At 37.6% G+C, this 19,650-nt stretch overlaps 1 protein-coding gene across 1 annotated transcript in view; it reads left to right on the top strand.

The window, feature by feature from the left end:
* LOC129248732 (hemicentin-1) overlaps nucleotides 1–14,828 on the top strand; it is a 106,550-nt gene extending 91,722 nt beyond the window's left edge. Inside the window, exon 10 of the mRNA XM_054888349.1 lies at nucleotides 14,551–14,828. Within this exon, the coding sequence (XP_054744324.1) occupies nucleotides 14,551–14,828 (278 nt within the window). The remainder of the gene's footprint in view (nucleotides 1–14,550) is intronic.
* Nucleotides 14,829–19,650: the final 4,822 nt, after the last annotated feature.

The following is a 19,650-nucleotide window of genomic DNA, read 5'->3' as shown; positions in this document are numbered from 1 at the left end:
GAAAAACACACTGCAATTAATGCATTATATGACTCTCTCAAGCCCATGAATATTCTTCTTTGGAATGGGAAACACTTACTACAGGATCTGGCACTCGAAGTGTAAATAACTTCAGACCGCTCGCGCAGCGGATGCACGGGCATCAGCTGTCTGTTAGTTGGCTAAATGACAGTCCAGAGTATTGCATTTTGGCGAGAGTAAACGAGAGTAAAATGTAATGGATTTCAAACCTAATAGTGCGGTTACATTATATTTGGCTGGAAAATCACAACCAGCGATTTTTCGTGAGGTCGAGCGCCTTAACGTAACCAACAATGATACTGGTAGCATGGCGGAACGTCATGGAGGTGATCATCATAAGACTGCAACGTCACGAGAAATGGTTCAAAAAGTGAAGAAGTGACTTAAGCAGAATATCCGACGAAGTGCCAATCAAATAGCGAAAGAACTGAAAATATCTGACTATAGCATCCACCGTGGAGTGATAAATGATCACAAAGTCAGGCCTTACACGATCCGAAAGGCGTATACTCATACCAAAGCAGCAACAAGTCAGACTTGAAAGCGAAAGAGTTGATTCGCTTTGCCGAAAGCAGTCAACTCCCCAACATTTTGTTTTCTGACGAGAAAAAATTTAAAATAAGTAATTCTTAAACTCTCAAAACGATTGGGCTTATTTGACAAACCGCTCATACGAGAATTTGAGTCATCGATTGGCCACCAGGAGGCCGTACCCGCCAAAGGTTTGGACCACTATAACCGCAGATGGGCACTCTCCAATCGTTTTCATCGAGTCTGACGTCAAGTTAAATGCGAAATATTATCGGAAAAGCATTCTGGACGTTGCTTTGCAGTCGTGGGCAGACAAATATTTCGGTGATAACATAGATCATGGACATTTTAACAGCACTCGGTACCGGCTCACAAAGCTCGAGTGAACCAAGAATGGCTAAAAAACAACGTTCCGAACTTCATAACGTCCACACAATGGCTCTCAAATTCAACAGACGCGAATTAGGTGGATTATTCTCTTTAGGCCATATTGGAGAGCAAAGTTCAAACTAAAGGATTAATCAATCTCGAGGTGTTGAAACATAGCCATTGTCCGCGAGTGGGCCAAAAGGTCAGGCAAGAAAAACGTGGCAAGGAAGTAGACATCCTGAAGACAAAAGAACATTAAACTTGCTTACCCAAGAGCTCAAAGGTATTCTCAAAAAAGAACAGAACACATAACTTCAGAACTACCTCAGATCATGAAAAAGCTCACACATTTGCTCGCCACTTATCCGGAGTTTTTACACCCCATGAAGAAGCTCCGCTCAGAAAGTCAAAGACGCCCTGCAACTCATTCACCAAATAGACACGCCCATAAAAATATATTTTCGTAGAAAGCAGTAAAAGCGGCAAAAAAAATCTTAAAGCAAGGAAAGCTCCCGGATATTATCCCATCACAGGGGAAGTACTTAAACAACTACCAGATGAAGGAATCTCTTTTCTCACATATATAAACAATGGTTTCATATAAACTGGCTTTGTTCTCCCCCAATGGAAAGTCGCACAAATAAAAATTATCCCAAAACCCGGAAAAATTCCCGAGAAAGTGGAATCTTTTCGCGCCATCAGCTTATTGCCTACTGCCTCTAATTTTATGGAATCCCTTTTTCTCAAAAAAATGATGTGCATAATTCAAATCCGAAAACTAATACCAAATCACCAATTCGGCTTCAGAAAAACACACGGTACCATCGAACAGGCACGCAGACTCGTAAATAGTTAGAATTTACAAAGCTTTTGAGCAGAAGAAGTATTGCACGGCCGCTTTTCTTGATATATCCCAAGCCTTTGACCGCGTTTGGCATAACGTTTTGCTATGCAAAATCAAAGACGATCTACCCATAAATTGTTACACTTTTACTCCTACTCCAAAGACCGACATTTCTTTGTTAAGAAAAACGAAAAACACTCTGAGCTCTGTGAAAGTTTAGCTGGTGTACGTCTGGGCAATATAATAGGTCTAATCCTATACTTGCTCTACACCCACAATTTACCAGTGAGTGAGGATACAAACAATTGAGTAGTAAAATCCTCTCTCGACGAACAAAACTAACACTCTACAAGACTCTCATCATGCCCGTCCTAACGTATGGCGCAGAAGCGTGGACGATGACAACATCCGATGAAACGACGCTTGGAGTGTTTGAGAGAAAGATTCTACGCAAGAGTTTTGCACCTTTGCACGTTGGCAACGGCGAATATTGCAGACGATGGAACGATGAGCTGTATGAGCTTTACGACGACATAGACATAGCGCAGCGAATAAAGATCCAGCGGCTACGTTGGCTGGGTCACGTCGTTCGAATGGATACAAACGCTCCGGCTCTGAAAGTATTCGATGCGGTACGAGCTGGTGGTAGTCGAGGAAGAGGAAGGCCTCCTCTGCGTTAGAAAGATCAGGTGGAGAAGGACTTGGCTTGTGCATTTGGTGTGTACAATTGGCGCCGGTTAGCACGAGAAAGAAACGACTGGCGTGCTTTGTTAAACTCGGCCAAAATCGCGAAAGCGGTTATCGCGCCAATTAAGCAGAGAGAAGAAGAGGAAACAAACAAAATAGACCGCTGCAAAACAATGTTGACACTATTGGGTATAAATCTTAAAAGCCAGACACTAAAAATTTACATGAAAATTATTTATAATACAATATTTAAAGAATGTGAGACCGCAGGTGGAACAACACAATTTGGTTTTAAAAAATCTCTATGAACAATAGAAGTTATATTTAGCCTTCAAATATTTCGCCCTCAGACCAACAACAATAATGGCAAATAATTTGCACGATCTCCTAAAAATTATTAACAAAATGGAAATCACCGCAAAGGCTAAATATTAGTATCGATAAAGCGAAATTTATTATTGTAAGTAAAAGCGGCGTAGACTACTCAAATGCGAGGCTAAGCATTGGAAATAAAACAATAGAACGAGAACGTCGAATATCTAGGAGTATGGCTAAACTACCAATGGGACTATGAGAAAATAGTAGAACGGAAATTCATAGAACGGCCTTGATGCAGCTTAGTAAACTTTATTTACACATCGGGACATGCCAATTAAGCTAAGAACACGGATGATGAACCTATTAGCAGGCCATCGACATCGAAAACTGATGAAAATATAAATAAAGTGAAAGAAAAGTTAATCAATAACTGCAAATTAACCATGAGGTTAAACGTGAGGTTGCTAATGAGTCCCTTCATAACAGTGTAGTTGATGATTAGGTTTTCGCTGTGTTCCTGCAAAACTGGCACAAAGGACCTGAACGCATATAAAAAAGGGCAGGATTTCCAAGGCTGAGTCCGACCCAACATTCACCAAACGCATCATTACTAAAAAAGAGACGTTGGTTTTTGAGTACGGCACGCAATCCAGACATTACGCGAGTGAGTGCAGTGCTTCGCATAAGCCAAGAAAATAAAGTGTTGCTCACGATTTTACAGATTACACCGCAAATATTTGCCAGAAGGTCAAACAGTTCGGCGTTATGGGATGTTTTTGTGAAGCAGTTCACCTGGAATTGAAGAAAGTGTTTGGGAGAAAACAACTCGTGGATTTTGCACCATGATAACGCAACGTCGCAGAGTGCAATCATTATCCGGAAATTGTTGACCAAAAACGCAACAAATACCATCGAACAGCCAACGAATTCACTTGATATGGCTTCCTGCGATTTTTTTTTTCTTTTTGATCGAATCAAAAAACTACTGCAGCATTTAAACAGCCGAATGGAAGTAATGAAAAAATTTGGGACGGCTCTGATGCACATGCCGAACATAGAGTTCTAGAAATATTTCGCGAGCTGGATCAAATGCTAGCAGAAGTGCGTTGCAGTTGACGGGGAGTACTTTCACTTTTAATGAATAAATAAAAGGGAAATTTCTGAATATATTCCGGGAACTTTTTGGTCATCACAAATGTGAAAGAGGAGTAAACATATTCGTTTGGTATAGCGCAAAGAAAGGCACGTACGCTCAGACTAATTATATAGCTTATCAGGTTTAGCCATCAGCTATGGTAGAAAACAAAATTCTGCGCGTACCTTCTGCTGCCATGCCACCTGGTACTTGTCAGCAAAATTCTTCTCACTCATTTCACACATTTTCCCACACTCGTTCAATCCACAAACATGAGCGTAGACTATATTGGTTTTTTCTTATATCACTTAAAAATATTTTCCCCATGGTACAAATCTCCTTCCAGTTTCTTTCTCTCCTACAAAGCTGTTTAGAAGCGTGCAGCTTTTCTCCTTGCAATGGTAAAGTTTTTAAACCTTTTCTTCAGATAATTTTTCTTGAATGAAACTCCAAAAAAATTCTCTTCTTCTTAATTGGCGCGATAACCGCTTACGCGATTTTGGCCGAGCTTAACAAAGCGCCAATTGGACACATCAAGTCTGGTGCTGCAGACTACCATGTTTCGGGCGAAGTAGATCAGCCTCTGTCCGTTACCGGATGTTTCGTTGTGCAGGCTGAATTTTCCGACTGTGGGGCCAAAAATTCCCTCCTTGCCCATCCTGGCGTTGAAGTCGCCAAGCACGAGTTTTATGTCGTGGCGGGGGCAACGCTCATGGGAACGTTCCAAGCGCTCATAGAAGGAATCTTTGGTCGCATCGTCCTTCTCTTCCGTCGGGGCGTGGGGGTTTTAAGTGGCGGGTCCCAAACCCAGCGCACAACCAGCTATCCTGGAATGCTTCGCCTTCTCACATCAGCTCACTCCCGAACGGGTGTTCGGAAGCTACCTAGAGGATACGTGGGCTAATCCCGGACGTTGTGAGCTGCTTGAACCATATGTAGAAGAATCGTCCTGGCCACTCCCAAGTGAATGGCGAGCAGTAACTTTCCCCACTTGCGTGGACTTCTACACATGGAACCATCCTCCAAAAAAGTTATCGCAAGTAAAATCTGAAAATCAAGAAACTTAAATGCCAGGTAAGAATAATTGGAGATGTAAGTCAAAAAGCTCAAAAGCGGTCTCCGTAACCGAGTGCGTTGGTGCGAGACTACCATTCGGAAGTGCTAAGTTCGTATCTCCGTGCAAGAAAACTTCAAAATGAAAGAAAAAGTTCTTTCTAATAACGGTCCCCCCTGCAAGTTAATTTCTGCCATGAAAAATATCCTTATAAAAAATATCTGCCGTTTGTGAAAACATCAAGAGGAACTCCGCAAATAGGATGAGGAGTTCGGCCGAACAACGCATGAAAGCACCAATTATTTATTTTATATTTTAGTTTTCACCGACAAGGCACAAAGTGTGTAAAAGGACTCAAACAAATAGGAAATTTAGCACAACTCGCTTAAACACACAATGGCGCTTTCCCCTGCTATTTTGTTTTATTTATTGGTTATTTGCTTCGCTTAAAATTATTTCAACTTATCGGCTTTTGAGAAAATTTTAATTAGAACGCAAACATTTTAGGTGCTAAAAACTGCAATAAAACGAAAATTGTTCTCGGTGTAAATTAAAAGAAGATAGGTGCTGGATGCGTTCCGTTAAAATTGATTACTTAAAGTCACTGTGCGTAAAAGTAATTAACGAAAACGCATAAAAAACGATACAATTTGTAAGTGCATAGGTTTAGTTACATTTCCCCTTAGAATGTATCACTTAATTATAACTTCCTCGACTTGTGTACTTGGCTGCTGTTCAAGCGAAATAACCAGACTCTGAGAGATTTAGTGTAGCTCATCGCTTTAATTAATTACATTGTAATCCCCATATTGGTAATGCGAATTTGTCAAAAGAATATAAAATGAAAATAAAATAGCAAACACAAGGCAAAATTTTACTGAAAGAAATTTCAGTTTTTCTATCGCGAAATCAAATCGAAAAAGTTGCAAACAACAAAAAAACCAAAATGTGTCCAGCTGCTTCTCCGAGTGCACAATAAAAATTGCAACATTGTCCATACAGCTGCAGTTGTAAAACAAAAAATGCATTCAACGAACAAGCCGGACTTGTACTGCCAGTCGTACATATGTACACTTATATATTTATATATGCGGAAGTATAAGTAGATAGTCGCGGAATTGACTGCTGCAACGGCGGCACATTCTGCTTTGCGAATAGTAAATAAAAAGCGTACAATGCGGAAAAACAGCGATTTTAACTAAGTTCGCAAAAAGAAACCAAAACAAAGGCAATACTGCGAGTAAGAGCAATAAACACAAAAAACTTTACTACATAAACGTTTTTAGAGAAATTTACACTAAAACTTCCTATCGCAACACAAACTGATATAATTTGTTTAATTTCTGTGCTGTCTTCACATGGCAATTTTTTTTTTGTTGTTACTATTAATAGGACTATGAATAAGTTCGTGCGGTTTTACAACAGATAGCGTAACTTGATTATTATTCCATCCATCCACATTTCCAAACATTCATTGGAGAGCTACTGTCGTAAGGCGCAAACGTCAGTATAAGTTTTTTATTTGAAGCGTAAACAACAATATTTTTACCACACTTGAAAATGTCGAATTTCGTGCCAAATAATGTGTTTTTGCGGGGAATTCTTCTTCATTATTTTAATATGAAGAAAAAAGCAGCCGAAAGTCATCGTATCTTGGTGGAAGTTTATGGTGAGCATGCTCTAGCTGAGCGAACGTGCCAGAAGTGGTTTGCACGCTTTAAAAGTGGTGATTTTGGCTTGGAAGACGAAGAACGCGAGGGTGCGCCGCCAAAGTTCATGGATACCGAATTGGAGGAATTGCTCGATCAAGATCCGGCTCAAACGCAAGAAGAGGTTGCAAAAACTTTGGGAGTTGATCAATCAACCATTTCCAAACGTTTAAAAGCCATGGGAATGATCCGAAAGGTAGGCCATTGGGTGCCGTATGAATTGAAGCCAAGAGACGTTGAACGCCGTTTTATGGCATGCGAACAACTGCTTCAACGGCACAAAAGAAAGGGTTTTTTGCATCGAATTGTGACTGGCGATGAAAAGTGGGTCCATTACGACAATCCAAAACGTCGGGCAACGTATGGATACCCTGGCCATGCTTCAACATCGACGTCGGCGCAGAATATTCATGGCCTGAAGGTTATGCTGTGTATCTGGTGGGACCAGCTGGGTGTTGTGTATTATGAGCTACTGAAACCGAATGAAACGATTACGGGGGATGTCTACCGATGACAATTGATGCGTTTGAGCCGAGCACTGCGAGAAAAACGGCCGCAATACGCCGATAGACACGACAAAGTTATTTTGCAACATGACAATGCTCGGCCACATGTTGCACAAGTGGTCAAAACATACTTAGAAACGCTCAAAGGGATGTCCTACCCCACCCGCCGTATAGTCCAGACCTTGCGCCATCCGATTACTATCTCTTCCGATCGATGCAACATGGCCTGGCTGACCAGCACTTCCGTAATTACGATGAAATCAAGAAATGGATCGATTCGTGGATTGCGGCAAAACCGACCGAATTTTTCACAAAGGGAATCCGTGAATTGCCAGAAAGATGGGAAAAAGTAGTAGTAAGCGATGGACAATACTTTGAATATTAAATTTGTAACCATTTTACGTCAATAAAGTTTCAAATTTCGAAAAAAAACCGCACGAACTTATTCATAGTCCTTAAAACCTTGTACCGGAAAAGTCGCAATAGATACTCTAGGACGTTATTATCTAAGTACTTTGTGATTAACTTAACTTCTTTCGGGGTTTATCATTTTAAAGATTTTGTAAAAAACTATAGTATTTTCTTTTTTGTATGTACATCCATTTCTTTTTTTAATTTTTTGTTAAAAAATCCGATTTTTTTTTTTCTATTTTTATTAAAGGGTGTGCCAATTAATAAAAATCATCAATAAACTTTGTGCGAAAACCTTACAGCTTAAAAAGACAGCTCGAAAAAAATTGCCATTCGCGATTTTCACCAAGTATTTCCTATTTCAAATTATTACAACAACAAAAAACAACTATTCTGCAAATTATTTAAAACAAAAAGACATAACACTTAAACTGAATAAATAGTTCCCAGGCGGATTTATGTTCTAATTAGTGGAAGATAAAATTTTATAAAAAAAGAAAAAAACTTAAATTCATTACTAAAATAAAAAAACTTAACAATTAAAACTTTTTATTCATTATAATTAATTCTCGATATAACGAACTTTATTCCTTATTATTTTCCACCACGCTTGTTTTTAAATGCTGTCTCATTTCGCCATCCACGTCAGGTATTACTTGTTTCAGGACATCCGCATTAAATCTTCTCTGTGATCCTTTTCTTCTTATTGATTGGCGCGATAACCGCTTAAGCGATTTTGGCCGAGTTTAACAAAGCGCGCCAGTCGTTTCTTTCTTGCGTCAACCGGCGCCAGTTGGACACACCAAGTGAAGCCAAGTCCTTCTCCACCTGATCTTTCCAACGCAGTGGAGGCCGCCCTCTTCCTCTGCTACCACCAGCTGGTACCGCATCGAATGCTTTCAGAGCCGGAGCGTTTGTATCCATTCGGATGACATGACCCAGCCAACGTAGCCGCTGGATCTTTATTCGCTGCGCTATGTCTATGTCGTCGTAAAGCTCATACAGCTCATCGTTCCATCACCTGCGATACTTTCCTTTGCTAACGTGCATATGTCCAATACCTTTTGCAGAATATTTCTCTCAAACACTCCAAGGAAGTTTTAGTTTTGTTCGTCAAGAGAAGACTTTCCTACTCAATTGCCTACTTAGCCCAAAGTAGGACTTGTTGGCAAGAGAGATTCTATGTTGGATTTCAAGCCTGGAGGATGGTTCCGTGTGTAGAAGTCCACGCAAGTGGGAAAAGTCCTTGATTTCCATTCATTTGGGAGTGCCCAGGACGATTCTTCTGTAAATGTTCCAAGCATCTCACAACTTCCGGGCTTCGTCCAAGTATGCACTAGGTAGCTTCCGAAACCCCGTTTGGGAGCGAGCTAGTGTGAGAAGGCGTGGCATATCAAGATATCTGGTTTTGTGCTGGGTTTGGGATCCGATACGTGAAAATCCTGTCGCAATAAAAACAACAAGAAAGCCTCGGATGAGAATTGTGATCCTTTATTCGCTTTGTATTTAGGCTTCCTTAATTTTTCCGAGTCTAATAGTTGCAACTATGGTAGTCGACCTTAGAATCATATACTACAACAATAGATGTGTTGATTATGTTAATTATGTTTTCTGGATCTTCATCAAAATTACGCCCTTCTTATAATATGTTTTTGTTAAGTTTGCGGAACACACGCATTTATGCGAAAGTGGGCGTGGCACCGCTCATCATTTTTAACAAAATTGACTTCCATTGTATTTATTTTTTGGATTTATAATTTGTACCAAATATGTTTAGTTTTACTTTATACAAGATTTTTCCTTTTTTGAAAATTGCCATTATATGGCATTTTCAATGCCGACCTAGAGATATAGCAAGCCATTACACCTGTTTTTGGATATTTGACCCAGCTCTTCCTCCTATTTATAGTGTGCGTCTTGATGTTTTTCCAGAAATGGAGGAACTTAAAATATTGTGTCGCCTCCGAACGGCAGATGATTTTTTATGAGGAGCTTTTTCTTGGCAGAAATACACTCGAAGGTTTGTCATTGGCTACCGAAGGGCGACCACTGTTAGAAAAAACATTTTCTATTATTTGGAGTTGAATGCACGGAGATTCCAACCTACGCACATCCAAATTGTAGGACACTCCTACTCGTTCGGGGCTTATATTGTAATATTTATCAGAGAAATAAGGGAAACCACTCACAGCAAACAAATCGTCCTTAAGCTCGACAATGCAAGCTTTCACACATCTGCTCGGAGGAGAGAATTTTTATGCATTCAAAATATCGAATTGATGAATTGAAGCAATTCTTGGTACTCGAGATCACATTTTTCATTAAATATTCAAAACTGGGTCCGTGTTTCTTATATTAAAAACCCAGTACAACTTCTCTAAAGGTGACTTGCAATCCCTTCAGGAATTTAAGTATGTCGGCGTTATTCTTTATATTAAATTTTCATTCATCAGTGATATTAATTTTGTCGGCTACGCTATGCTTGATTTTGTGCTGTGTAATAGCATTGCATTTTCCGATCCGTACACCATAAAACTGCTTTATATCTCTTTTGTTCACCAGTTCCACATTGGGTTTCTCGCGCGCAATTCCTTCGTATCGTTCACTTTTAGCGCTGCTCAATTTGAAATCGCTCGACAAAAGGAGGTAAACAGTAATTACACTAACATAGCTCAGGAACGTTTCGCCAAGTTGTGATAATTTATTTATGCCTTACTTAATTTTAGTAATTTATTTATGGTAATATACATAGTTCAATCTACTAAAAAAAACCTACATAAGTCCAAGTTTTAAACTTTGTGCAAATTTGAAAACAAAAAAATTAAACTAATTTTCATCAAAGTTCCACACATCCTAGTAAGTAAAATTCCAATATGCAGACTAGGCTATAGAATTTTGGCCGCGTTGATTTTACCATTTTGTTTTCATTTTGTACCGACTGTGTTTGAGGTTTCCACCCATCTTAAAAAATGTAGAGCATTCGTTATGACTTAGGCTAGTTTCAAAATTATGGAGGCATGTTTTTCTTATTCCCGCAAGTCAAAAATAAATTATGAAGTCAACGTTTTTCGATATGCGGAAGAAGCAGTTGATGCACTCAAACCACATGTTTAGACTTCTTCTACTTTATTTGCTATTCGTATTTGAATGTAAGCAATTATACAATTTAAAAAAAATACATTATTAAGTTTTCTATAACAAATTTTGAACTATACCCAGCCAACGTAGCCGCTGGATCTTTATTCGCTGCGCTATGTCTATGTCGTCGTAAAGCTCATACAGCTCATCGTTCCATCACCTGCGATACTTTCCTTTGCTAACGTGCATATGTCCAATACCTTTTGCAGAATATTTCTCTCAAACACTCCAAGGAAGTTTTAGTTTTGTTCGTCAAGAGAAGACTTTCCTACTCAATTGCCTACTTAGCCCAAAGTAGGACTTGTTGGCAAGAGAGATTCTATGTTGGATTTCAAGCCTGGAGGATGGTTCCGTGTGTAGAAGTCCACGCAAGTGGGAAAAGTCCTTGATTTCCATTCATTTGGGAGTGCCCAGGATGATTCTTCTGTAAATGTTCCAAGCATCTCACAACTTCCGGGCTTCGTCCAAGTATGCACTAGGTAGCTTCCGAAACCCCGTTTGGGAGCGAGCTAGTGTGAGAAGGCGTGGCATATCAAGATATCTGGTTTTGTGCTGGGTTTGGGATCCGATACGTGAAAATCCTGTCGCAATAAAAACAACAAGAAAGCCTCGGATGAGAATTGTGATCCTTTATTCGCTTTGTATTTAGGCTTCCTTAATTTTTCCGAGTCTAATAGTTGCAACTATGGTAGTCGACCTTAGAATCATATACTACAACAATAGATGTGTTGATTATGTTAATTATGTTTTCTGGATCTTCATCAAAATTACGCCCTTCTTATAATATGTTTTTGTTAAGTTTGCGGAACACACGCATTTATGCGAAAGTGGGCGTGGCACCGCTCATCATTTTTAACAAAATTGACTTCCATTGTATTTATTTTTTGGATTTATAATTTGTACCAAATATGTTTAGTTTTACTTTATACAAGATTTTTCCTTTTTTGAAAATTGCCATTATATGGCATTTTCAATGCCGACCTAGAGATATAGCAAGCCATTACACCTGTTTTTGGATATTTGACCCAGCTCTTCCTCCTATTTATAGTGTGCGTCTTGATGTTTTTCCAGAAATGGAGGAACTTAAAATATTGTGTCGCCTCCGAACGGCAGATGATTTTTTATGAGGAGCTTTTTCTTGGCAGAAATACACTCGAAGGTTTGTCATTGGCTACCGAAGGGCGACCACTGTTAGAAAAAACATTTTCTATTATTTGGAGTTGAATGCACGGAGATTCCAACCTACGCACATCCAAATTGTAGGACACTCCTACTCGTTCGGGGCTTATATTGTAATATTTATCAGAGAAATAAGGGAAACCACTCACAGCAAACAAATCGTCCTTAAGCTCGACAATGCAAGCTTTCACACATCTGCTCGGAGGAGAGAATTTTTATGCATTCAAAATATCGAATTGATGAATTGAAGCAATTCTTGGTACTCGAGATCACATTTTTCATTAAATATTCAAAACTGGGTCCGTGTTTCTTATATTAAAAACCCAGTACAACTTCTCTAAAGGTGACTTGCAATCCCTTCAGGAATTTAAGTATGTCGGCGTTATTCTTTATATTAAATTTTCATTCATCAGTGATATTAATTTTGTCGGCTACGCTATGCTTGATTTTGTGCTGTGTAATAGCATTGCATTTTCCGATCCGTACACCATAAAACTGCTTTATATCTCTTTTGTTCACCAGTTCCACATTGGGTTTCTCGCGCGCAATTCCTTCGTATCGTTCACTTTTAGCGCTGCTCAATTTGAAATCGCTCGACAAAAGGAGGTAAACAGTAATTACACTAACATAGCTCAGGAACGTTTCGCCAAGTTGTGATAATTTATTTATGCCTTACTTAATTTTAGTAATTTATTTATGGTAATATACATAGTTCAATCTACTAAAAAAAACCTACATAAGTCCAAGTTTTAAACTTTGTGCAAATTTGAAAACAAAAAAATTAAACTAATTTTCATCAAAGTTCCACACATCCTAGTAAGTAAAATTCCAATATGCAGACTAGGCTATAGAATTTTGGCCGCGTTGATTTTACCATTTTGTTTTCATTTTGTACCGACTGTGTTTGAGGTTTCCACCCATCTTAAAAAATGTAGAGCATTCGTTATGACTTAGGCTAGTTTCAAAATTATGGAGGCATGTTTTTCTTATTCCCGCAAGTCAAAAATAAATTATGAAGTCAACGTTTTTCGATATGCGGAAGAAGCAGTTGATGCACTCAAACCACATGTTTAGACTTCTTCTACTTTATTTGCTATTCGTATTTGAATGTAAGCAATTATACAATTTAAAAAAAATACATTATTAAGTTTTCTATAACAAATTTTGAACTATATTGAAAAGCTACATCTAAGAGGTGACCCACAGGTTGTGCAGCGGTTCACTCCCTTATTATCCTCAACCAAGAAAGCTGCTTACGCCTGATATTTCTTTCTTCAATCTTGCCCTGCAATATGAATTGTAGCAGTTCATATTTTGGATTTCGAATTTCCTTATGGACAAAACTTAGAAAAATAATATAATGATCATAAATTGATCATAAATTTTGACCTTCATTTGTCTAATTCTAAAACTAAGAGACATCTCTACATACATACATTTGGTATGTACCTTCTGGGTTGAAGTGTCTCATAATACTGAGACATTTTTGACAATTGACTTTTAGGTTAATGCCTAGGATATAGTGAGATTAGGGATACTAAATGGACCTTTTTCATTCCATTTTTTGAATATTTCTTTAGAAGTCCAGTTTTGAGACTTTCATGGGAGTAAGTGAAGATAGATTTTACCCCTCAGCCTCCTTTTTTCAAACACCTCTTTAAGGTGGTATTTTAGTGTAGAATTATAAAAAAATGAAAGTTTTTGTTTTTGTATATTTTCAAAGTTTAGACATTAACAGGATATTTTTTTAATTCCTATTATTTCGTGAGTTATAGCCGTTTTGGTGATATGTCATCGGTTCCGTCTCAAACTACTTTTTTCGAGCTGGCGGTAAGGATAGCTCGAGTTCTAATTGACCGATCGGAGAATGTTCCTTATACGTTCCTTCATCGGATAACTATAGCTCGAAATTACAACTTTATATATTACTTTATACTAAATAAGTATTTTAAAAGAATTGGAATTGTTGAAAAAACAATCGCAAAATTTTTTTTCCAAACAGCAGCCACATTATGAAACATTTTTTTTTATTGTAAAAGGCTCATTCGATAGCGACATCTATAGTAATTAAGAATCCGTTTGATTTTTAGTTTTCAGATCACCAGGAGGGTTAGAATTATGCATGCCAGGACACACTCTTTTTTTAGGTCTCTACTAGGCATAATTTTGTAATATTAATTTGTGGGTTAGTTTTTAATGTAATAATTATTAATCGATAAATAAATGATAAAAAAGTATGTAGATAGTAAATTTTTTTTTTGTTTCCTTTGTACAGCGTTTCAGAAACGGGGCGAAATTCATGCCTCTGCACTAGAATACACACTAAATTCGATTCCTTGTTATTTAAAATGGCCTTGAAATGATGATGAGGGTTAAGTAATTTTATGATTCGTGGCTTTGAAATATTTTATTTTAATTTAGATTGAAAAGTAGATCGGCATGGAACTTTTTTCCACGAATAATTTTAACGACTACTGTGAGTATCTAAACAAGCATCTGGTTGTTGATGGGGAGCGCACATTTCCTCAACTATTTATTCTCTTGTATATTTGCGCTCAAACATGTACGTATATGTGCTCAGTGTCTTGCCCTTGCATTTATTGTCAGTATTTTTTTTAATATTTTTGGCTGTTTTGCTTTTCTTGCAGTTCACACACAACTACCAACCCGCAATGGTGGCGCTGTCGGCAGCGGCTACGAAAAATCGTACAAATCGTCATCGCCCGGTATCGTGCCCTCACCGCGTTCTCCCTGGGTTTTCGCCAACGGCGTAGCACCACAAATGCACTTCAGCGCACAACGACTACTGCTGGCTGCAAATACGTTTACACTATTTTACGTTGCATTATCCCTGTTCAAATTTATATCGAATGAGTTGTCCGTTGCCACAGTTGCCGCCACGACACTATGGCAAGCGAATGGCTGAAGCGATCGCAAGGAAAGGCGGCGATGACGGCAAAGAAGCACGGCAAATGCTGCTGCACATGCTCAAAGAGTATAGATTAGAGAATGGTTGATAATCGTGGAGTTCATCGTCGCGAAATAGTTATTTGCTCAAGGTGCAGTGTGGCATATCTAATACTCGTATACACTGGCAGTATGGATGTATGTAGGTATCAATACTTATATTATATTAGTTGTACTCATATGTATGCACGTGTATGTGGTTAAATAGGTATTTATATAGTAAATTGAATTTAACGAATGAGTGTATGTACAGAGGGGTGCGTGCGTGTTATTATTTTAGAGGGGTTTGCAAAAGCTCTGCACAAAAATACATACTATTAAATACTTGTTATTGCTATAAAGCGTTAGTTGAACTTGGCAAAACAAAAAATAAGCATTTCTACAGCATACGCCACACATTTATGAGCACATATATTCACACTCTCATACATACTAATAACTATTTACTGTGTTTATTTGCTATCAATATGGGGAAAATGCGAAAAGCGAGCGTTTATTCGGATGAAGACTTTCTAAGAGCCCAAAGATAGCCGTAGACATACAAACACACATATGCTTTTAAATGCATTTACTTGTATTCACGTGAATATATTTATATATAAATATATATACATATCTATACTTGTATTCATGTATTTGTTAGCGTGCCGATCACAGATATAAGCTAGCAATTAATTTGCTTGGATAAGCCACACAAAGAGGAGAACAATTTTTGATTGTGCCTTGCGAAGTGATACAGATTTTGTTAGAAAATTGTTCTGAACTTTTTTACATTTCTTATGTCACAGATAAAACTGACAAAAAGAACTGAATCTCGAACATATTTGATTGTTTTAAAGCCCCAAATATTGGCATTGCTGTAAATACTGTCTGATAAAGCGTGGCATTTAAAACTTGTCGGTGCTTGACACATACTCCATTTAATGTTTGGCGCATGAATATTTTTCAGTGAATTTTCTTTTCTTTCTTTTTCCATTTTAATTAGAAAAAGTAAACCTCGGCAGCATTAAATATGGAATCACATTTTATTCAAATAACTTCCATGGTTGTCAGCCTATTCTGTTACCCAAATTTTTTTATTATTTTCTCGACTTTCAGCACTTATTTCACCAATGGCAATTTCACCTGAATATATGAATATATCAACTCTTGAATAGTGTCTGAACGCTTAACTTAACGGGGCCTCTTGGAGAGTGTTATACTGGAGTCATATCGTAGTTTTTAGGCGGTCAATTATTTTCACAGACTCGGCTGATTATTCAATTTTGAAGCCAATGCGCAAAAGACCGAATGGAAGGTAGACTACGTGGTTCGTAGCGCCATCCTCTACTATACTACTCTCTCTAATTTGGAAAAACAAAAAAATGGTTAACAAAATCACTTAAAGATGCATCGGGTTATCCTAAGATTTTTCTTTCCCGAATGAGCTTCTTTAAAAAATAAAAAAGATTTAAATAAGGAAAACTATGAAAGCACTCCGAGCAGCTTTTTAAATAAAAAAACGGTCTCCAGTCAACTTCCAGTGTTCTGGTGTTTAAGTCAGCAAAATTCGAACATCTAAAATAGGAAGACCTCGAATTGTTGACGAAAACTAGATTGAAATTTAAAAATACCAGAGATTCTCAGCATCAAGGATGTATGATAATGCATAAAGACAGACGACACAAGAAATGATAGTTAGAGAATTAGATTTAAATGTAGTGGGAGTATTGCGCATATAGCGGAATGATTTACACTGAAATATCTGCTCGACGGGCTCCACGAATTTTGAATAAGACTCAGAAGCTCTCGTTCTAAGAAGATACGAAAACAAAGAATTGAGAAATTTTGGTATGATCACAACAGGTGATGAAGCTTGGTGTTATCTAAGTAAATATAACATGAGCCCGAAACTAAATAGCAACCAATAACTTAAAGACCAAAAGAGAAAATCCGTCAGAAGTCAGCACGGAAATTTATGATCTCAGTTTACTTTTCCAGAGCAGAAAATGTATATGATATTCCCCTAGATACGTATTCGGACGACAACTACCAATGGTATACAGAAAAATGCTCAACAAAAATGTAGGAATATTTGTTGTAAAATAGAAAAAAAGAAGAACTGCATCGCTACTTTTTAAAACAATTTCATGAGCTCATAATGCTCAAATGATAAGAAACTTCATTTCACTTACTAGCATCGAAGAAATTCGTCCGCCACCATATTCGCTTTGTGATTTCTGGTTATTTCCCAAATTTATGAAAAATGTTAGGCAAAAAGTCTTCAATAGCAATGCAGAAATTAATGTAGAACTTAAGAAACTACAAAAAAGTTATTGTGAAGACGATTTTCAACAGTGGAACTACGGACTAAAGAAATGTATTGAAATTAATGGTGAATATGTGGGGGGCCCCACAGGGGGGCCAGATCTGGGGAATATGGTGGCTGTGGCATCATTAGTGGCCAAAAAGTCACGCACAGGCAACGATGTGTGAGCAAAGGCATTATCGTGATGCAAGAGCCAATTTTTGTTCTTCCACAAATCCGGCGTTTCTAGCGGATTGCTTCGCGCAAATTGCGCATAACTTGCAGATAATAATCCTTATTGACCGTTTTACCCTATGGCAGGAACTCATGATGCACAACGCCCCTGCAATCGAAGAAAACGGTAAGCAAAACTTTTACATTCGATCGAACTTCACGCGCTTTTTCGGTCTTGGTTCGTGCGACAGCTTCCATTGAGATTGAACTTTCATGTGCAAATCATTGAAAAAAATCGAATGGCACGAGCCAATCGATATGTCTAGGTCCTCAGCAACTTCTCTAACGGTGATTCGACGATTGGCCAATACCATTTTCTTCACTTCATCAATTTTTTCGTCTGTTGTTGAAGTGCTCGGGCGTCCGGCACGCTTTTCACATCGCTCGTTCACATCTTCTTGGCCTTCTGAGAACATTTTGTACCACCGACAAACGTTGCTTTGGTCCAAACTAGCTTCTCCGTATGACACAGTCAACATTCGGTATGCATCCGTGCACTTAATTTCGTTTTTCACACAAAATTTGATACAGGTTCTTTGATCCATCTTTTTTCAATATGTAAAAATCGAAGACGAGCCGAAACACGTGCAAGCAAAGCAGCTGTCAACAAAAAAATCGAAATTCGAATATATGTACGTAACCTGCGAAAATTCAAAATTAGCGATATTTTTTGAACGAGCCTCCTATATCTTAAATCAAATTTTGTATATGATTTCATTCGCTCCAGTCGTCACTTAATACATGAGACCTTTTCTTTGAAAGTGGTATAAATGTATTTTATTATGGAAATATTTAAAGTTTTGCATTTAAATAATTCGAAAAATGGTGATATAAAGTTTTACATTAATTTTGTGTTTTTTTAACATTAAATTGATTTAAATTTATAATGTAAATTAATAAAATGTCCTAACAAAATAAGGATTCTATGGATATCTAGCCACATAAGCATCTCTGGAAATGTAAAAGCTGATGCAGCAGCCAAAAATACCTATTCCAACCCCTCCATCACTTTCGATACATTCTCCTCGAATGACATCCTTAAAACTATGATACCAACCTCCATTCTTCCCACTTGAGAAAGATTGAATGGTCTCAATTTAATCATCCATACACCCTTATAAATCCTGATTGTAAAAAATGCCTATTCCTAACTTCCCTCTCCAAACACCAGATCACAACTTTCATACGTCTGAGGCTCGGTCATACTAAGCTAGTACACGAACATCTTCTCCTCGGCTCTCCTTCCCGGGCCTGTCAGTTTTGTGGAGGGCATCTCTCAATCGAACACATCCTAGACCTCTGTCCAACACTAACCACCAAACAGACTGCTGCATTCGGAACTATGGTACCATCCACTCTATTAAATAATGATACTTTTAGCAATGTGATTAAAATATACAATTATATGAAATATATTAATATATCAGACCATATTTAAATTGTACAGTTAGAAATAATTCATTTTGTAATCGTCAATACAGAAGGCCCTAGTAGCCAGTATAATAAATTTATAATGTAATCATATTTTTAAAGCGATTAAACAAAATGAAAATTTATACTTTTAATGATTTTGAAAATGGTGTAAGGCCCCTCAGCAAAAAGTACAAATCTTAAAGTATTAGCTACGGGATCTCAATAAAAGAAATCAGTGAATTTTTTTAAATACTTCAACAATAAAAAAATCACAAAATAAAAAGGTTTTATTTCAGCATTTACCCTTAACGAAATTTATTTATACTCTGACTATTAATATATCTTAACCTTTTTCATTATGATCAAGTTTTCAAAAATATTCATGATGTGTTGGTGGGATATATTTGTGTTGGGTCTGAAATGATGATATAATGGTGTACTGTATTTTGAAGGTTCCCGTGAGGACAATAAATTTAATGATTTAAAATCGCTATTATTGATGTTTTTTTTGCCTTCTTAGAATCGCATCGTCTAAGGGTTTTGTAGAAACAAAATCAGTTTGTTTCATTTCATGCAAATAAACTGTTTATATTTTCGGCATTGTTTTATGAAAGTATAATAGTCTCTAGAGACATACCAGAAATTATTTTTTTCTTTTTCATTTTATAAATATATAGTCGATAATTTCTGCGTTGTTCTTGGGGGACTGTACAACTTAAAGCCAATTTCAAATTTCTATTTTGTCGAATGCACGATTCGCTGTGGGCTGTTCTATGTTTTTGCGCGGTTACATTTTTTAAATGCTTCAAGCAACAGGAATGAATTTCATGGGCTCCCTTGGATGACT

Source organism: Anastrepha obliqua, chromosome 5 (genome assembly GCF_027943255.1).
Source record: "Anastrepha obliqua isolate idAnaObli1 chromosome 5, idAnaObli1_1.0, whole genome shotgun sequence".
NCBI lineage: Eukaryota > Metazoa > Arthropoda > Insecta > Diptera > Tephritidae > Anastrepha > Anastrepha obliqua.
The sequence above is the reverse complement of the archived record's forward strand: the minus strand, read 5'-3'. Positions and strand labels throughout refer to the sequence as shown.